The sequence below is a fragment of the Drosophila erecta genome, unplaced genomic scaffold (assembly GCF_003286155.1).
Source record: "Drosophila erecta strain 14021-0224.00,06,07 unplaced genomic scaffold, DereRS2 tig00000055-arrow-pilon, whole genome shotgun sequence".
Lineage (NCBI taxonomy): Eukaryota > Metazoa > Arthropoda > Insecta > Diptera > Drosophilidae > Drosophila > Drosophila erecta.
Window position 1 is genome coordinate 17984478 of NW_020825200.1, and position 18873 is coordinate 18003350.

At 43.1% G+C, this 18873-nt stretch overlaps 4 protein-coding genes across 6 annotated transcripts; 1 reads left to right on the forward strand and 3 right to left on the reverse strand.

Moving 5' to 3' along the window:
• The first annotated feature begins 205 nt into the window (after window positions 1-205).
• On the forward strand, window positions 206-3349 carry LOC6541067. The gene is made up of 10 exons (XM_001970333.3): window positions 206-563; window positions 618-781; window positions 853-959; window positions 1131-1351; window positions 1417-1571; window positions 1622-1733; window positions 1878-2025; window positions 2078-2249; window positions 2302-2602; window positions 2665-3349. The coding sequence occupies exons 1-10, from the start codon at window positions 312-314 to the stop codon at window positions 3214-3216; spliced, it is 2184 nt and encodes a 727-aa protein (XP_001970369.2). The 5' UTR covers window positions 206-311; the 3' UTR covers window positions 3217-3349.
• On the reverse strand, window positions 3296-5540 carry LOC6541068 (sodium/nucleoside cotransporter 2). Its single transcript, XM_001970334.3, has 6 exons — window positions 5355-5540; window positions 5001-5304; window positions 4021-4785; window positions 3637-3964; window positions 3396-3576; window positions 3296-3338 (listed from the first exon to the last, which is right to left on the reverse strand). Exons 1-6 carry the CDS (start codon window positions 5497-5499, stop codon window positions 3301-3303), a joined length of 1761 nt encoding a protein of 586 aa, XP_001970370.2. The 5' UTR covers window positions 5500-5540; the 3' UTR covers window positions 3296-3300.
• A 57-nt stretch (window positions 5541-5597) lies between these two features.
• Window positions 5598-9580, reverse strand: LOC6541069 (solute carrier family 28 member 3). The gene is made up of 8 exons (XM_001970335.3): window positions 9371-9580; window positions 8127-8180; window positions 7875-8070; window positions 7621-7822; window positions 6509-7273; window positions 6117-6444; window positions 5822-6002; window positions 5598-5762 (listed from the first exon to the last, which is right to left on the reverse strand). Exons 2-8 carry the CDS (start codon window positions 8178-8180, stop codon window positions 5677-5679), a joined length of 1812 nt encoding a protein of 603 aa, XP_001970371.1. The 5' UTR covers window positions 9371-9580; the 3' UTR covers window positions 5598-5676.
• A 938-nt stretch (window positions 9581-10518) lies between these two features.
• LOC6541070 (protein anachronism) lies at window positions 10519-18671 on the reverse strand. 3 transcript variants are annotated; one of them, XM_001970336.3, is made up of 5 exons: window positions 18143-18671; window positions 13604-13983; window positions 12989-13237; window positions 12149-12221; window positions 10519-11708 (listed from the first exon to the last, which is right to left on the reverse strand). In XM_001970336.3, the coding sequence occupies exons 1-5, from the start codon at window positions 18436-18438 to the stop codon at window positions 11285-11287; spliced, it is 1422 nt and encodes a 473-aa protein (XP_001970372.1). In that variant the 5' UTR covers window positions 18439-18671; the 3' UTR covers window positions 10519-11284. The 3 variants fall into 3 exon arrangements, with proteins under 3 accessions (XP_001970372.1, XP_015014795.1, XP_026835091.1); XM_015159309.2 differs by having other exon boundaries at window positions 13595-13983; XM_026979290.1 differs by having other exon boundaries at window positions 11607-11708; window positions 12993-13237; window positions 13595-13983.
• Window positions 18672-18873: the final 202 nt, after the last annotated feature.

An 18873-nucleotide genomic window follows, 5' to 3' on the forward strand; every position in this document is an offset into this window, starting at 1 on the left:
ATACGTTCTTATGTGTGCTCTGTGCGAATGTAAGCTGCATTTAATACGCATTTTGACTTTAAATTCTATTTACTTTGATTTTTCATTTATTCTCAGAATTATATGTGATTTATTTAATACCCATTTTTAATTTAAATTTAATTAACTTTTTGATTTTTCATTCAAATCTACCTTAGATATATGTGTGAAGGAGATAGTTCCCTTTAAATTGATCGATACTAGTCAAGTTATCGACATGTCAGTGTCCCATCTGTATTAACCAATTGGCGCGATAATTTTGTAAACACTGAGGATTTAGAACTTATGCAAAGATGTCCGGGAACAATGATAGCCTGGGTATATCTGTAACCTACAGTGAGCTAGTGACTATAGACCAGGAGGACATCATCCTGTTAATAGACGTAGATTCGGCGATTTCCATTTGCTCAGCATGTATCGCAAATAAATCCGCGAACCCGGTGGATGTCTTGACATTGTGGTTCAGTAAACTATTAAGAGCATACATGGATGAATCTGTGTGCTGCGTACGAGCAGTTAAGGAAATGTGCAAGTGGTTTACAATTGTAGGTAATCGTCACACAATGTGCTTAGTTTATTAATTTTAATTTCGTCCTCAGGAATCACAAACTGACACTGAAGTCCACAGCGGTCATATAAAACTCATGTCTATGGCCCATGTCTTTGCATCCGAATTTAGGGATCATTTACTGAAAGCAGGCGAACGTCTGGTTCATATCCTTGGCTATCTTGTCTTTTTAATGATCGAGTTCTGTTTAGGAAGGTAAGAGCTGCTCGGATAAAAACCTATCTCGAGGATATTATTTTTCATATACTTATGCTTACATCATCAAGCGAACGGAGTCACCATCAGATTGTAGCGGATCTTCAGCTCGCTACGCTTTCTTTACTAAAGGACACCAGCACTAAATCGACAAAAGTCCACCCTCGCCTTGTGCTCTGTAAGTTAGGAACACTATCTTAATGATACTATCGAACTAGCTGGTTTTAGTTTAAACTTTCGGCTTAAATTTGACGAATTTGCTCGAACGATATGTGATCCGTCGAATTTAATAATAATATTTGGTAGTAGCTGGAGTGGCTCTAAAGTAATTTATATTTTTCTATTGTAGTAATGCAAAAGATAATGGAAATAGCAGATTTCGAAGGAACGCGTATTGGTGATCTGCAGTTGTCTGTAAGGACAAGTGAGGCGGTGGCTAACATGTGCTTGCACTTCATGTCCATCTGTCATGGTAATCCTAAGGACGAAAAAATGCCCGATTGGCTTAGGGAAACTGTATTGCATCTATGTGAAATGGGTATCAGTTACTTGGACAGTTCTTTTAGCAGCGTTCGTATAACATATATTATGATTTGTATAACAGTTTATTTAACATAATAGATTTTAATTTTCAGGGCACACCTAATGTTCCTGCGGAAAAGTTAAGAGAGATTATAGTTATTATCCGGACCTATTTTTTAATGCTACATAGTATTCTTCAAAAAGGAGTAGTGCATGTTGATGATGATGTAGCTGCTTGTCTGATGGATTTAGTAATGTGTGAACAAACGTAAGTTTGGGAACTTAAATAGTCATTGGCCATAATTGTCTTTTCCCTAGGAGGTTACCATATTACTCCGACATCGAACAGCAACAGCTAATTTCAACGTATGTAAGACCACACGTAATAGATATGTTAGAGCTGGTTTACTCATTCCAAAAGTGTCAAGATGTAAGATGAAATTCTCCGCGGGCTGCAGAAATCGCTTGCAAATAAGTCAATCGAATTTTTTGCCTTCTGGTAGACTCTATTTGGAACCGATTTATCTATCACCCGCCTTTCAGATCTATTTTAATATAACATTTGACTTTCTAGTATTTAATATCCAGTACCCTTGGTACCCCAGAATCTGACTACTTCGACGTTTGCATTGATTTTTTAAATGCTGTATCGTCAGACAATGCGGATGTGCCTCCAAGTACATGCCGAACATTACAAAAAATATTTGAGTATTTGTTCAAAGGTAAGGAGTCTTTTGGATCACATTTATTTCTTACTACTTACTGAGCCCACAGATGCCAACAATTTTGTCAATGGTGAACGCTGGAATCAAGTACTGCAAGCTTTTGGAAGTGTTTTGTATTTGGTGGGTAACATAGAATTACATAAGTATTTCTGTACCGGCATATTTCAAAATGATTTTGTTACATCGCAAGTGTGTGCCGATATTCTCATGCTGTGCTTCCGGTTAGTAAATATATATCAAATACTCTAAATTTAATAAGCCATTCTGTTTCAGACTAAGAGAGGCTAACAAATGCTGGACAGATCATGCCAAAGAACAGGCTATAGCTTTCTGGCATAAGTGCAATAATTCTTACGCCATGTTTTCCACAAGTCCCAGCCAATTGCACGTGCAACGATTCCTTAAATATTTCCACTGCTTGAGAAAGCACCAACTTCCTGCCATAAGCTTTCAAAACTTCCGGGACCTGTCTGCCGTAGCAAAAGCCGATAGCCACATAGGAATGAAGATATTGAAGCGCTTAGAACTCATATCCTCCTCAGCGCCCACAAAAGTTGAGGTCTACTATGAAATGGTAAGCTAGTAAAAGTAAATTTATAAAATGTGTATACATACGTTTAATTTGTATAACCCAAGGTTGCGCTTCAGGAACTTTTGGTGCAACACGATCAAATAGACTGTTCCCATTGGTTTCAGCAGACATCGGAAATGGCCAAGAAACTTCTCGGCATTGACAAAAGCGTTACCTTTGCTAATGCTTACTTCAAACTACTAGCACGTGGGAATAAGTCCACCCAATTACTGATACTCAGGGGACTGACACCAAATAGTGGATGCACAAACTGGCATGGACAGAAATTCCTTGACTCCTGCAAAGTCAGCGATGACGCCCAACTAAGAGCCTTTAGTGCCCGCCATTCCATAGACCCATTGTTTAAGGCTTTGCAGGACAAACCCAAAACGATGCTCGATGGTTCAATTAATCTCTGTAAATCAAGCTACATTCGGCATGAAGATCACAAATGTCTATGCTCCAGCTTAAAACGTAAGCGGAGTGAATTGGCACCTAAAGAAATCCTTCGTGAAATGTATGAGGCTTCTCTTCAGCTTTGCAGTACGGACTTCGATGCTGCCGATTGGGACTTGCACAAGAAAGTTATGGATAATTTGAGTAGAATCGTACCCTAACTTTGTATACACATTATGAAAATTATACGTTTTCAAACCTGGGAATGATCCATGCTTTTCGTATCGCTCGCTAACATAGAGCAATTAATTACTGTCCGCAAACTCATTTTGAATGAGAATCCCTAATAAATATGATGTGGCGGTTAGAAATAATGTGTAAATAATGTATTTAAGTTTACCTGCAAACGAAGCCGATGTAAAGCTAACAAAACTGCCTGCGAAATAAGATCGAACAGCTACCCTGGTGATGTCTGTTCGTCGCGTCGGCGCCATTGCACTTAGCGAAGCGATGACAATGCCCAGGGATCCGGGATTGGCAAACCCGCAAAGAGCAAAATTGGCAATGGCAGCGCTCCGCGGCTATAAGTATAATAGGTTCAAAATAATGTATACAAAGAAAATATACGGATGTGTACTCACTTCAACCTTTTTATCGTTCATCAATAAGCCTAGGTTCTTATAGGCTACAAACTCGTTGATGAACGATTTTTGGGCCACCACCAGGCCAATTTCTTCACAGTCTTTCCACGGCACTCCCATAACGAAGACAATGGGAATAAAGATCTGGGAGAGAAGGTATAGCAGGGTAATGTTTTGCAGTCCAAGTAACTCAAAAATCCACTCCGTTACAGCGTCTAGGAAAAACACAATGGCTAGGAAGGCAATGATATTTGAGACGATTCCGAGCACAATCAACAAGGCTGCCGCAGCTCCCGCGGCTGCCGCATCCAAAATAGACGTATCCGTCCTTAACAAGGTAGTTAGGCGATTATCAGAAGTTATCTTTTATGAAGAGAAACTCACGATCTTTCCAGCCTAATGTTGTCGGACCTGGTCAGAGATTCCTCGGTCTCGGGGTAGAACAGCTTGGCGAAAGCAAGGGATCCCGGCGCAGCCATCACGCTGGCTGCAATTAGAAAGGCTGCCGAAGCACCGAAGGACACATACGCCCCCAGGACAGTACCCGCCACTGTCGCGTAGCCGGAGGTGCATATAGCGTGCAACTCGCTGACGGTTAGTATTTCAATGTACGGGCGGATGATCAGAGGGCTCTCGGTCATGCTTAGAAAGACGTTACCCGCTGCATTTACACTTTCGCAAACAGTGGTGCCCACCATGGCCTGCAACAAGAAGCCAAAACCGCTCAGTATGAACTGCATCCAGCCAAGGTAATACATTATGCTAGTGATCACGCTGAAGAAGAACACCACCGCCAGAATGGCAAATGCGAAGACATATTCATCGCAGATGCGATCCCCGTATACAAAGCGGGCTCCGTGCCGGGCGTACTGCAGAAAAATCGTCACCTTGTCTCCTAGGCATTGGAAGACAGAGCGGCCAAAAGGGAGGCGCAGGCAGAGTATACCCAACAGCAGCTGGCCCAGGAGCCCGTGCGTCACTATGCGCCAAGGTACTCTCTTGTGGTGCTTGGACACTGCGAATCCGATCAGGACGAAGCACACGGGTCCCAGCAGTCCGACTGCCTTGAACGCATCATTGCGGCACTCGTAACCGAGGTAGGCCACCGCCACAGCGACCACAATCCCTAGCATTACGCCGGACACTACCCTAGATTTGGAGAAAATGGAAGGATGTGATTAGAAGATTTTACTTCTGGGAAGAAACTTCGGGGGCCCTAAATTCATGACTTATCGTATTAAAACAATTGCTGTTGAAGTATGCCGTCTCGAGCATTTGAATGTGAGACTAGTGGCGCTCGTTCCACCGAATGCTTATATAAATCAAAGGGAACCTCAATATACTAAAATTGAGCTTGTACTCACCACTGGCGACTGAATTCAATCCATCTGTCAATGGCTGGTTCCAGGTAGTTATTATACAGCTTGATGCCCACGAATGGCTTAAATACCCAGTAGTACAGCCATAAAATATAAAATAAAATGAACATGACGATGAGGAACCCGTATCCGTGGCACCAGTTAATTTTACACAATATTTTTGGTTTTACTTCTGGCACGGTCTTTTCTGAAAATTCTTCTTCATCATCATCATCATCGTCCTCAGTTAAGTTAGCTATCGATTGGGTAGTGGCTCCCCTATTGGGCCAGCAGTCTTTGGATTCCTTGTCTAGGCTTGTTTATTAACATACGAGTTCATAATTAAGTGTGGTAACTCACCGTACAAGATGAAAATGATTGTGGCTGCCGTAAAGTAAGATATGAATATGACATGAAGCAGCACATGAAGTACTAAATAGGTAATTCGCTCTGTCCTCGATGGTGGAGGTTTTTCTTCCAGTTCACCTCCTTGTGGATCTGCCATTTTGTGTGTAAGTGAATTAAAGTGTGCTGTATAAACAAGAGTGTGATCTACTGACTCAGATCCCACAGCCCCCTTGAAAACAAATAAATAAAAGTACCCCTAAACATATTTAATAAATAAGAAGTGTATTTTGCCTAATTTGATCAGCTAATTATCACGAACTACAACTTCAAGGAACTAAAACTGTGTAACATTCTTTCGACCCAATTTCTCGAATATCCTGTTGTAGTTCGTCCGCTCATCCTCTTCTTGTATAAGGATGCCTGGAATATAGTGAAACTAGTTAAAATAACAAAATACTTTCGATCGGTCATCCACTGACCTGCAAAGCTGGCGGATACGAAGCAGACTATGCTGCCCACCACAAATGCTCGAAAGGCAACTGATGTAATGGTGGAGCGACGATGGGGCGCCATGGCGCTGAGGGATCCGATAAGGATGCCCAAGGAACTGGGATTGGCAAAGCCGCAGATGGCGAATGTGGCGATTCCAGCGCTGCGGGCCTACGATAATTGAAATTTATCTTTAGTTTCCAGATGAGTTAATGCAAAGGCTTTAGACATTATTCTAATGTCTTTGGTTGATGGATTAATGGATTTACACCATCGACAACTCACAGTGATTTGATTATTTTCGATGTATTGACCCAGACGCTCATAGGCCACAAACTCGTTGATGATGGTTTTGGTGGCCACCACCTTGGCGATGATATCGCAGTCCTGTTTCGGCACTCCCATGGCCCAGACCAGCGGGATGAAGAGCTTCGAAAATATCCACTCGAAGTCGATATCCTCAAGACCCACCAGGTATCCGAACCAACTGACTAGACCATTTAGGAAGGCGATAAAGGCGACGAAGGCGACTATGTTGGCGATGATGCCAAGCACAATGGGCACAGCGTTGCTGGCACCACTGGACGCTGCGTCTAACAGAGAAGAGTCTTGTCTACAAGTATGATTGGCAACTAGTTAGCCATTTGGGTTATACTGAGCTACTCAGAAATACGTACGATTTTTCCAGCTCGATTTTATCGGATGAGGTCTGGCTCTCCTCTGTCTCGGGCATGTAAAGCTTAGAGATAGCCAGAGTAGCGGGAGCTGCCATCACCGAGGAGGTGATCAAGTGGGCGGCCGAGGCACCAAAGGACAAGTAGGCCGCCAGCACCGTTCCGGACACAGTCGCAAAGCCGGACACCATGATGGTGTGGATTTCGCTTTTGGTCAGCTTGTTGATATACGGGCGGATGAGCAGCGGACTCTCGGACATGCCGAGAAAGATGTTGGCTGCCGCCGTCACGCTTTCGCAAACAGTGGTGCCCAGGATCTGCTGCAGGATCCAGCCCAGCTTGACCACCACCCACTGCATTGTGCCCATGTAGTACAGGATGGAGATGAAGAAGCTGAAGAAGAAGATCACCGGCAGGATGGCGAAGGCGAACACATTGTTTTTCACCAGGAAGTCACCGAACACGAACTCGGCTCCATCGGTGCCGTAGTCCAGGAACGTGGCCACCTTGTTTCCAATGCACTCGAAGATTTTGCGGCCCACCTCCCAGCGGATGCAGAAAATGCCGAGCAGGAACTGGCACGTGATCCCCGTGATGACTATGCGCCACTGAATGGCCCTTCGATTCGTAGAGAAAACGTAGCCGCACAGGATGAAGAAGCAGGGCGCCACCAGGGACACCAGTTTTTGGGGCTCGTCCCGGCACTCGAAGTACGAAAAGATGGCCAATAGGGTCAGGAGCAATGCGATGCTGGCCAATGACACAACTCTGGGAAAACAAAGAGAGGTAATAATTAAAATAGTAATAGTAATAATAAATATTTTAAGTTTAAATGGTTCTCACGGGACTTTGAACTAAGTTAAGAAATGTTATATAATGCTATACGGTTTTTTTGTAGTTATATATATTAATTAAAATATAATGCCAAACAGTGAGTACGATTTTTTAAATTCAATATGGAAATTTACAGATTTACTATCTTATTATTTTGCCTCTGTATAAGAAAATGCAAACTTAAAATAGATTCGAGGTTTTGCTAACGATTGGCTGAGAAGGTTGAACAAATTAATCCCAATCTGTCTCGAAAATCTGGTTAAATAGGGGTACGGACTTACCTAGTTCTGCTAAAGTTGTGCCATTTCTTCGAAAAGGGCCTGATGTAGTTCCTGTGCAGGCTGTGGCCCACCATCGGCTTGAAGAGGTAGTAGTAGAAGAGACCCAAATAGATGAATCCCAGGAGGAGCAGCAGCATTCCGTAACCCGTGCAGAAGTTGATGCCGCACAACGGGTTTTCTTGCCAGTGGCACTCGTAATTCGCTGTAGAGAAGTAATGGAGTACTTATGTCTAATTACTAGGCGATATACTTACTTATGTCATGGTAGTGATAGGTCGCATAGGAGAAGTATCCCACAACAAAAAGATGCAGAAATACATAAATCGAGATCCTCACAAGTCGGGCTACTTTAGGATTCTTTTCAAAATATCCTCTTTTATTTGGGACCTCGCTTATGTTTTCCAGCGGAATTTCCTTGAATTCCTCCGAGTCCCGGATGTCCAACTCTTTCTATAATAATTTATAATATTATATTAGTTATCATATACGTTTAACGGCAAGCTTACATGATCCAGTTCGTAACCATTGTTAATAGATCCTTTTGAAGATTCGGCCGACATCTATAACGAAAATCAAGAGCGAACGCTGAAGTTAAGTGTTGCGACTATTTTATACCCTGTACAGCAAATGGAGTGTGTTGCGAGCAGAATCCGAAAGCTTTAGCATTACATTTACTTGCTTTATTTTGTTAATATTCCTTTGGTTTTCTCTTAACAACTTTCTAAAGGTTCAGTTTAAGCAATTCTAAGGTGTCTATTTTTGATAAGCTTATCAAAACATTTTTAGACATTGAGCACGTGGGCAGACTTTACCGATAAGAGCGTTGCAACGTTTAGAAACACGTTTTAAGCTGCTTAGGCGTTATGTGCATTACTAATGTCAGAATTCTAGCTCGTAGAGAATCCAACACATCGAATTTCATACGGACGGACGGACATCCGGACGGACGGACATCCTGGTGAAGAATAATTATTCGAAATTAATGATTATTCAACCTGTTACATACTTTTCAACGAATCTATTATACGTAGAGTAAAACTACGAGGTTTGGGTATAACTACCCGGCAACAGGTAATTTACCGCAATCATAATCTGACATTATCTCTATCAAAATATTTTAGTTCTCGAGTGGGCAGATATGCCAATTGTCCAATAGCACAAGATAGGGTTGTGTTAGCTAGGTAAATCAAAGTTCGGATTGTTGGACTACTCATACCACTTATAAGAAAGCGATAAGATCCGAAGATTCTTTTTTTTAAGTTTGCACATGGGCCTGGAGGACTCGAATATGGCATTGGGTACTTGGTTTTTCAGAGTCAATGACTGAACTCAAGCACGTGAATACTCTCAAATAATTTCCGGGCATTAACTTAAAATGTTAAACTTTAGCTTTGGTTGTAAATAACCCACTTCAACTCTCATTCCTGATAAATTGGGCTGTAAATCGCATTCAATATAGTATATGTCCTCGTTATGTGGTCTTTCGGTTCGGAATTTCCATTCAGGGTAATAGAAAAAAAGTTGATAACAATATCAGAGTGGCATTTAGCCAAACACGTGAAAGTTAATAAAGCACTTCTATTTAATAATCCAGTTCTGAGAATACGGTTATAGATTCACCCTTGAGCACACTTGTTTTTCTCGAATACGGTTTTTATTCCACAATAAACTGGAGTAAAGACATACAGAGTTTACATTGAAACACTTTTTGTAAATTCAGTTTGTTTTAAAGTCTATATAATGATTGCACCTTGATTTTGTGGAACGCCAGTTAATTAACTTTTTATTGTTTGTTTTGCTTTGTATTTGATGAGTACTATCGGCTTGTTATGGCCGAAACGGGTTTCAACGTCGTAACTCTCTGCGTACTGCCCGAATACTAATGACTGATAAATGCATCTGTTTAGCCCGACCACAACTTCGTAGCCGTTGAAACTCGCGGCAAGACTAAATTGGATTTGCTCCGAACGGGCCTTTATAATACAATCGCTACTACACGGTATCTGATAAGGGAGTATCAGGTTTAGGATTCGCACTGCTATTTTTTCTATCTACTGATTTATAGTATCTTGATACCATTTGGCCTTGTGGATTTGAGCCTTACCTGAAGTTTACATTAAGTCTCGTATGAAATCTGTAATTCTCCGGTTGAAATATTAAATTGGGTTTTTTATTTCTTCATATCAATGGGTACTTGAGCACCCAGCTAACAATGCTTGGTAAGGTGTTAATTTGGTTTAACTACAGAATGAAATAATTATTAAATAAATATTAGTTGAATTGTACCAACTTAATTTTTACAAATTGAGTTTTAACTTGAAGGGAGCCACAAAATGGCTCAATGATACAAAGTTATTTTTAAATAAAAACAAGAGAGAAAGCTGTAATAAGTGATTGATGATCTTTCTGTTGTTAAAATTAAATATTTAAAAAGCGGACTACACCTGCGATTGCAGTGTAGTGCTAAATAGGCAATTGGGAGACATGTAGCCTGTTTTATCAGCTGGTTGTTAAAAATAAGAGGTTCATGGCATGCGTTCTACACCGATATTAGTGCCAGATAATTTTCGGAAAGGCCATGTGCTCCTCAGCAGATTGCACGCGATAACAATGACGTTTGAGGAATGTGATTGCAATAGAAGAAGGTATACATAAGTGCGCTGGGCTACCGAGATACCAAGTCGTACACCCGCCCATTGATAAAGGCTTTCATTGTTGGTCGGCGATTACGAAAATGTCACAATTGATTGGCCAATCGAAGGGAGTGGTAAAAAGTTGAGTGCAAAGTTGAAGCAGATTTCCAATCGCAATTCTGTGGGATTTTATAAGAAAGAGAATCGTATCTTATCGTCGAGCCCCTCGTGCGACAAGTTGATTTAAGAGGATAATACAAAAAAGTCTGTAGTCAACTGGCTTCATATATTATTTGATTCGCAACTCTACACGTGTGCGACTTAAATTTATTAATAGATCATATTTTTCTTTATATATTTTTTATCGATTTGCAAATGCACTTAGTAGGTATGGAGGTGAAGGATTAGGATAAAATGTGGTTTGACTGGATGAACATGTGGTTCTTAAAATCTTAAAACCAATAGGACAACGGGTTCCAATGGGGAATTTTGAGATTTAGAAAGGCACTTTTAACCTAGTGACTTATTTATGTAACACAACTATATTCAGGGACTATAATCGCTTATCAATAGAATCGAAAATGCTTAATTTGGTTCGTTCTTGGTTTGATTTCGAGAGGATTGTGCGGAAGTCTGGGATTGTAATGCTTCGATAAGGCATTGAATATTTTTGTTTACCATCTAAATGTATTACTTAAATTCGTAATAATTGTGTTCCGGGTTTGCCCTCCTGTTGAGGCTTTTAAATTTTTGTAGGAAAAAATGTGCGACTTCAACCCCATCTAAATCACAGGCTTCTAGTGTAAAGGAGATTTAAAAATAAAATCAAATTTTGACCGAAAATGGGCACTGCTTACAACGAAACTTAAAATATAATTTAAATAAGGTTACGCGGTAGGAAAACCGATGAACTAAAAACTAATTAAGTCAACTGGCCCTAAAGTTACAAATATAAAACAAGACATTATTTTAAGACCAGCATGAGTTCGGGTGAGAGAATATCGGGAATAGATGACGCATGATTGCGACATCTATTCCTGCTTGTGGGTTGGGGTCCTGTGGTGCTTGGTGTGGCGATGGTGGTGGTGGTGATGCTGGTGCAGCTGGTGCGGATGATGGTGGCCAGTCCGATGTCGGTGGTGGTTCGAGATCGGCTCCATTTGCTGTTCACTGTTGCTCGCTGAGGACATCAGCTCCTCCGCCTCGATCTCGGCCTCAAGTTGTGCGGACTCGGAGTCCGATTCCGGCTGCTGGTGGTTGTGGTGGTGCCGCCGGTGGTGGACCAGGTTGCCACGCACCCGCTGCTGGCTCTCGTACTCGCCGCTCTCGTCCAGCTGGTTGTCGATCGTGGGTGAGTTGGATGTGGTGGATTCGATAAAAGCTCTGCTCTTGGGGGTGTTGTAGGTGCTCTTCATCGAGTTGCTACCGTTGAAGAAGATGTCTAACCTTGGTTTTCTATAAAAAATATGGTTTGGTTATTGATAAAAGTCATGCCAAACAATGTATCACTTTTAATATAATTGAGTTCTTATACTTCTAATTTCAAAATATACCTCCTCAATTCCCAACACTGCTGGCAAGATTATCTTCAGATAATTATCAGTTTTTACTTCAGTTTTAATTTCGTATAAAAACGTTTAATTTAAAAGTAAAAAAAGATTCTTCGGCTAAAAAGTTGTTTACTTTTAAGAAATATAACAGTAGTGCAAATAGTGGCGGGAAATAGGTGTTGAAACGACTGCTCTCTTTTAAGTACGGTCGCACACTTTCCAGTGTTACGAAGCGGGAGAAGATAAGCAGTTGACAAGCAGTGCACACGATCGGGTATCAGCAGTTTGGCGCTAAACTTTTGAATGGAAACCCAAAGATAAGCTGAAATTGGATACAACGCTTACCTTGGCAATGTCCAACTCGCCAGATGAGACTTAAACGGTTCTGTTCGGTAAACGCTCCATGGGACAGCAATGTCTGCAATAAACGTGAATCCATGAGGCCATTAAAAGCGGAGTAACATATGTCGTAGGTCATGCAATGCGAATTGGAAAGTGCGCACATGAAGGGCATGCAAAGCAGCAAACATAACAACGGCAAGAAGTTAGCGTAGCAAAAAACGCAACAACTGAACGACAAAGAAAGCCGAGCACAGCGCACAACGGTGCGAATGAGCAATTTTTATTAGTAGCACCTTGAGCTAAATCTGCTTCTGCGATGTTGCATCTTACCGATCCAGGGCAATAGCTTTCAAGACCTGAGTCAATCCTGAACAGATACTCGGGCTTTCGTTACTTCCGCTCCACTTGGAGCACCCAACCCAATGGATTTCAAATATACGGACGGAGGCATTTCGAATGGAAAACGTGCAGGGTATGAATTGTAAATTGAGACTTAGTTTTTGCTGACTGTAGAATCTGACGACTAGGTATTTTTATATTACGTCTACCGATATTCGCAGTCTACGATTACATTGAAAGTACATTTTTTGCCAGCTCAATTTACGTCTGGCTGCTGGCGGGCCCCCGAAGTTTCCTGACTAATGACCCTTTCAGGAATGTAAATAAATTCTGATCGCCGTGTGGTAAAGGTGGTAAAGGGGCCTGTCGCCACCGATTTGGATGGGATAAGAGATATGTGGAGAGTGAGAGATGGAGAGATGTAGAGAGTGACTGATGGGGAGGACGAGGTGCCTCCACTCCGTTCCCGGGCGGTTAGTTGGACATGGCAAACAACACGCTTACCTGCCTGGTCGCAAGTGGGTGGCGCAAAGTAGAGCCCCGGCCTGAGCAGATTCTCCTCGTCGTCGTGCACCTCGATCATCAGGATGCCCACCACGCTGGCGGTCAGCTGGGGCTGCGGCGGCTGCTGCTGGCGGAGCTGCTGGCGGTGCTGCTGCTCCCAGTAGGCGAGGGCGCACTTTACGTCGATCTCCACCCAGCCGGAGGAGGAGCTGCTAAGCATGGCGGTGTTGCAGGTGCGCTTCTTGCGCTCTGAGGATGAAAAAAAGATTTGGTTTCTTCAGTCAGAAAGTAGGCCTTTAAAGAAAGCTGTTTTCTTAAAAAGTTACCAAAAGGAATTTATGTTAGGTCAGCAAAATGTTTTGGAATGCAAGTTAAGGCCGCATTAAAATTGTACATAACTTATTATTAATTGTCTTGACAGTTAATGCAGTTTTTAAAATCTTAGAAACGCATTCTAATAATTGTAAACTGAAATAAATGTGTCCTGTTAGATATGTAACACTTCTAAATTCGTTACATGAAACCAATTTTTTATAGCAGTAACAAATTGGTGATAAAAGTGGAGGAATTGTATTTTCTAAGTTCGACTTTCTGGAGCTCTCCTACCTAACTTACGTTTCTTCCTCTGCTGGTGGACTATGGAGACGGTGACTCGGATTTGAGGACCCACAGGCGGCTGCTCCGCGCAATTTGGTGCCATACTGCCCGGATTCTCAGTACTGATAGGCTGGGCCGCAACCTGGCCGGGGTTTTGTTCGCCAGTCTGGCCGGGATTGGTCTTGTAGAGGCGGAGCAGAGCGCTGCTTAGACGGTCGTCGTTGTTGGAAATGAAAACACTGCTGGCGAACTGGAGAGTCACATTATTGCCCAGCGACCAGTCCTCCGGGCTGGTGGTCTCGGCATTGCAAATGGGAAAGCCGGCCTTCTCCTTGGAGACGCTGCCGTTGGGCTCGTTTGAGATGGCCTTTTGGACGCGCTTGAAGATGTCGTTAAGTCTGCAAAATATTGAAAAGCCCATTTGGATGTTATTAGGAGTAATTAAACGTATGTAAAGGGCAGTGCTTGCTATCAATATGTAACTTAATCCGTAGTGCAAAATTCTGCGTCGTCGGCAGAAATTCAATACCGTAAAATTGTAGTGAAAAGCCGTTTTCCCCATCTTGGGTGCTGGACATCAAGAGCTGGCATCTTTTGATGGTTCATCTCGCAACTATTTGAATGCCCCAGCTGCCCCGACCACAGAATTTAGTTCAAGTGTTTATGTAAGATTCACTTAATTGACATTAGAGCGTTACATTCAGACATTCACAATCGTCAAGAAGAGGCAGGAGATGGGCTGCGAGGAAAACGTGCTTGTTTCCATTTGCTGGGACTATAACTTTGATTCAATTTAGCCCGACGACAGCGACCAAACTAGTTACTGTCGAGGAACTGGTAAATAAGTCACCGCAGGCGGCCAAGTTTTGGAAGGCACCCATAATGAGTAAACTGTTTTCCATAAAATGCTCGGATCTTAGCCAGAGTTCAGTGGACTGCTTGGCCGCAAAACTATTTCCCGGTACTGCGAGCGGTGTATTTTTAGCTTCTATCAACTGATAATCAGCATGTTAAGTCCCGAGATAGTCCACCTACTACTTGGACTGCTGCCCCCGCTATCCGAGATCGCAGATGTTATTGAAGCACAAACACCTAATTGCGATAGATATTTGATATATGTATAAAGAGGCCCAATATCTCCGCGTAAATACAAACTACTCATGCTGCTGGGCTGGGCAATTTAAGAATCATTTTTACCACTAATCTGGTCAGTTAGCCGAGGGCCGGCGATAGCTGCTTATCCCAAGAGCAATCATCCCACTTGGCGGCTCGCCAACTACTTTTCGTTCTACGGCACTACTAAATGCGACTGGCCCGAGTCATCTACGCTGATTAAATGCCTTCACATGATTCGCTCGTCGGGATATTTCCTAAACTTGATTATGAGCTAAGTGTGCGTAGTGGAGCTAACGACAGACCCGTGTCACTTAAGAACCCCTTGAGATCGAGACGAAATTCTGTCGGTGCACGGGGAAAAAAGCCTACCTATAAGAACTGAGTTTTGATCTGCCTTATGGATCCAGGAGTAAACTTCTTTATTTCATCAATATTTGCTCGTAGATTCACACTTAAATGTATGGTTGCAGCCCTCCCATGAATTACTTCTTGAAATCTGTTTTTAGCAAAAAATCTTGATAGAGGATTTTAAAATTAAAAATGAATTTATGCGCAAAAATGTATTTTTGCATGTAAAAGGTTTGCAGACCTGTGAGGATACGACTAGTTTGCATGATACGTTTCTCCAAGTGCACAATCATCGGAATACGGGCAGACAACAATAGTTAGTTAGCTATGATCTAATCTGCCCGCACTCACTTGCCTGGAAATTGGACAATTGTGTGAGTCTGGATCGGCAATTGAGACGCGCCTGACGTTTCGTCTTGTTCCTTTTCCCACACGAAATGCACAAAAAGATACAAAGAAAAACTGATTAATTGTTTTGGCTTTTGGTCTGGCCCGCGGCGTAGTTTGTCTAGCCAAAAAATAAACCCAATTATAAAACCCAGTTTTCGGTCTCTCGGTCTTTTGCTCTGTTCCAAAAGTGAACCAAGCCCCTGGCTGATTATCGGTTCTTGTTTATATTTATGTTTACGCTGTGATCGCATCGATCGAGCCGAAACCGCACCGAATCTGTCTGGCTAGCTGGCTAGCTGGCTAGCGGGCTAGCGGGCTAGCTGGGCTGGCCAAGGAATTCCAGCGTGCGGAGTCGTCTGGAGTTGGCTGTGTGGCATGAACTTGAAAACTCGTTGAGTCGTGCCGTTTGTCTGGCCACCGTCTAGACAGATTGTCGGTCCGTCAGACAGGCGGTCTTTCCGTCCGCTCGTTGTTTGCTCGCTGCCTGACTGTCTCTTTGTCTGCCTGTCTGCCTGTCTGCCGGCCTAGATGCTGCACCGAAAAAAAAGACGCGGAATCGGGGTCAGTCTGAACTGATTCACGCCGAACAGCGGGGTCTCGAGTCGTGTTGGATACGGATATTTTTGGGCCTAGACCTAAAGGAGTCAATCCATAAAGGGACTATTGAAGTACGAGTACAAAGCACTATTAAATTTATAAAAATGTTACATTTGTGTTGGTAGTCTCGCTTAATATTGATTCTTTTGTGCAAGCTGAAGCTGCATTCATCAAGTTATTTGGAACAATAAATATAATTTCGATGGTTCTGAGAAGCAATTCAAATGCATCCACTACAGGAGCCTGGTAAGGCACAAGCTGAAAGCGTAATCCTGTGCTGAGCTGGGATCGCTCCCCCTTTTTTTCCGGTGTGCTGTCGATGCTACCGTGACAATCTGTCAGCTTAGACACTATTTCTGTTCATGCGTGAGTCACGCATGCGCAGAGGCAGGGTGCCATTGGGGGGTAGGTGCCTTGGGGCAGGAGGAAATTCGCAGTGGCCTCCATTCGCTTGGGCAGACATCTCTGAATGCATCGCCTCAGTGTCTTCGTCTGCGGTTTCGCAGTCCGTTGCCTCAGGCTTCAGCAGCAGTAGCAGCAGCAGCGGCAGCAGCAGCAGTAGCGGCAGCAACACCAGTAGCAATTGCTACTGCTACAGCAACAGCAGCAACAACGGCTAGACAGTGTCTAGCCGGCTGCACTTCATTATCATGCAACCAACGGCGAACTGCAGCCAGTCCAAATGCACACGCCTACTGCCGTTTGCCCTGCACCAATGCAACATTGCACCATTGCGCCAGTTGCTGGGGGCAGACATGTCTGCTGTTCCGATGACATTACTCATACGTCATAGGTTTTTTGCCTTTTTTGCCGTCTGTACGGAACTCTGCCAAAGCAATCAAACGAGATGAAACAATTTAGATATCAGCTGTTGGCCCCACGAGTGCCCGACTTGCATAGCAACGACCTACAAAAAGTTCATTACCGGAGAGCCGCAGCCGGAGACACAGACACAGACGGAGTCGCATTCGGAGCCGGATAGCTAGACGTGGCCCAGACTGCTCCCAGACATCAGCCAGACAGCCATAGAAAGACACAGAGGTCGCCGACGGAATTCGCTGCATTCCGCAGAGTGTTGCAGTGTGCTGCAGTGCCTGTGTCAGTGTGTCCGCATTGTGCAGCGGCGTCGCGACTGTTGCACTACAGTATCTCAGTATCTGATGGATACAACAGATAGCATTGATGGATCTGGGCTGGCGCGCCCCCGCCTCTTTGATCTACTTAGACGTTGTGTGGTCAGTTGGGTAGATGCTGGCTTAAGGGCTATTCAGAGCCAGCAAAAATTGAGGGTTTTTACGAAAAAGGGCGCACAATTTCCTAAATATATCTTAAGAATATTAATTAATTTAGACACAGATCTAGGCTTCTAGGCTTGACTTAAACCCTTTAACTACTTGAGATTATTGCACCGTTCTATTATTTTAAGAGTCTGATCAAAACAAAAGACGCAATTTGCGGGCACGCTTCTCGGATATATCTAAAATAATTTATTGACCATAAGTTTCGGTCTGCTAAGCGAGGCCATTACATTTATGACTTTTGGTAGGAACTTCATGCATTTGTCGGAGCATTCAATCAATAAACAAATAATAATCGAGTGCACATGTGGGAAATCTCACGGGAAAGTATTAATTTTCACAACTTATTTTTATTAATTCGGCGAATCGGTTGGCATGGGGAAAATCGTGTTGAAGATAAACCAAATGGAGCAGAGCGTGTACAATGTACTTTTAAGAATATACTCGATTTCACTCGGCGCTACAGATTTTTTGGGCGAGATGCACTAATGTTTTTAGCCTTGAATGAAAGTGGCCTGTGTTTGGACAAATCTCTCTCTTAATGGACGGCGAGTTTTATACAAAATTTGTGAAATTTGGCAGCAGGAATTGTGTTTAAACACAATGTATGCCCGCAGCAGATTGACCATTTAATTGCACAGTGCACTGCCTGAAATTTTTGTATACAATAGGGCAGCTCTTTAAGATGTTATTTTTTACCCAATCTTTTGTGTAGGAGAAGCGTATATTTTGAACGTTTTCTTTCTTAGGGAAAGTGCGTGTTTTGACCCTTTGACCACTTGACCACTGGAAGGTGCTTGGCACTTACCGCTGAGTGGCGACCTGCTGCAGATACTGCTGGTTGGAGGACTGGCCGGAGTCGTCCCGCAGGTTGGGGTTGCTACGGTTCTGAATGCTCAGGATCTGCTCCTCGGTCAGGTTGAAGCGGTTCAGGATGGTGCGGTTGAACGGGTTCACCACCTCCGACTGCACGCCCTCTATGAAGAAGGAGGGATCGAAGGGAGTGGCCCTCGAGTCGCCGGCCATTGTGATCAGCGACAGGATCAGGATTAGTTCTCGGATGCGGCTACTTCCGCACTTTTTACCACGCATAGCATTGGCCATTTTTGTGTTTTGCTCTTGATTGCTAGCACACTAAATGTTTTCACACGGAAATAGGCGTCTTTCTTGTTGGCAATCACTTAAGCTCAATATTTCTTCACTGCATTTTTGCCACCAATTAAAATGTTATCTTTTACACTTCAGCTGGAGACCGACTGGCGAATTTGTTAATTTTGATGGCTCTTGTTCAGCTTCTCGATGTGTTCCCTCTAAGAACCAAGTATGAAGTGATTTGCGCGAGTCGGTTTTTTAGTCTTAAATAAGAAAAATTTGGTTGTGCCGGGCATATCTACTTTGTTATGGTCGTAAACGCTGCGTTGCCGCCGGCACTGCGAGAAAATGCGACCAGAACGCCTTCAGATGAACAAGCCAGTAGTTAGCTAGCAAACTAAGGTTGTGTTAATATTTTAGCACAATAATTTAAAACATTGACAAACA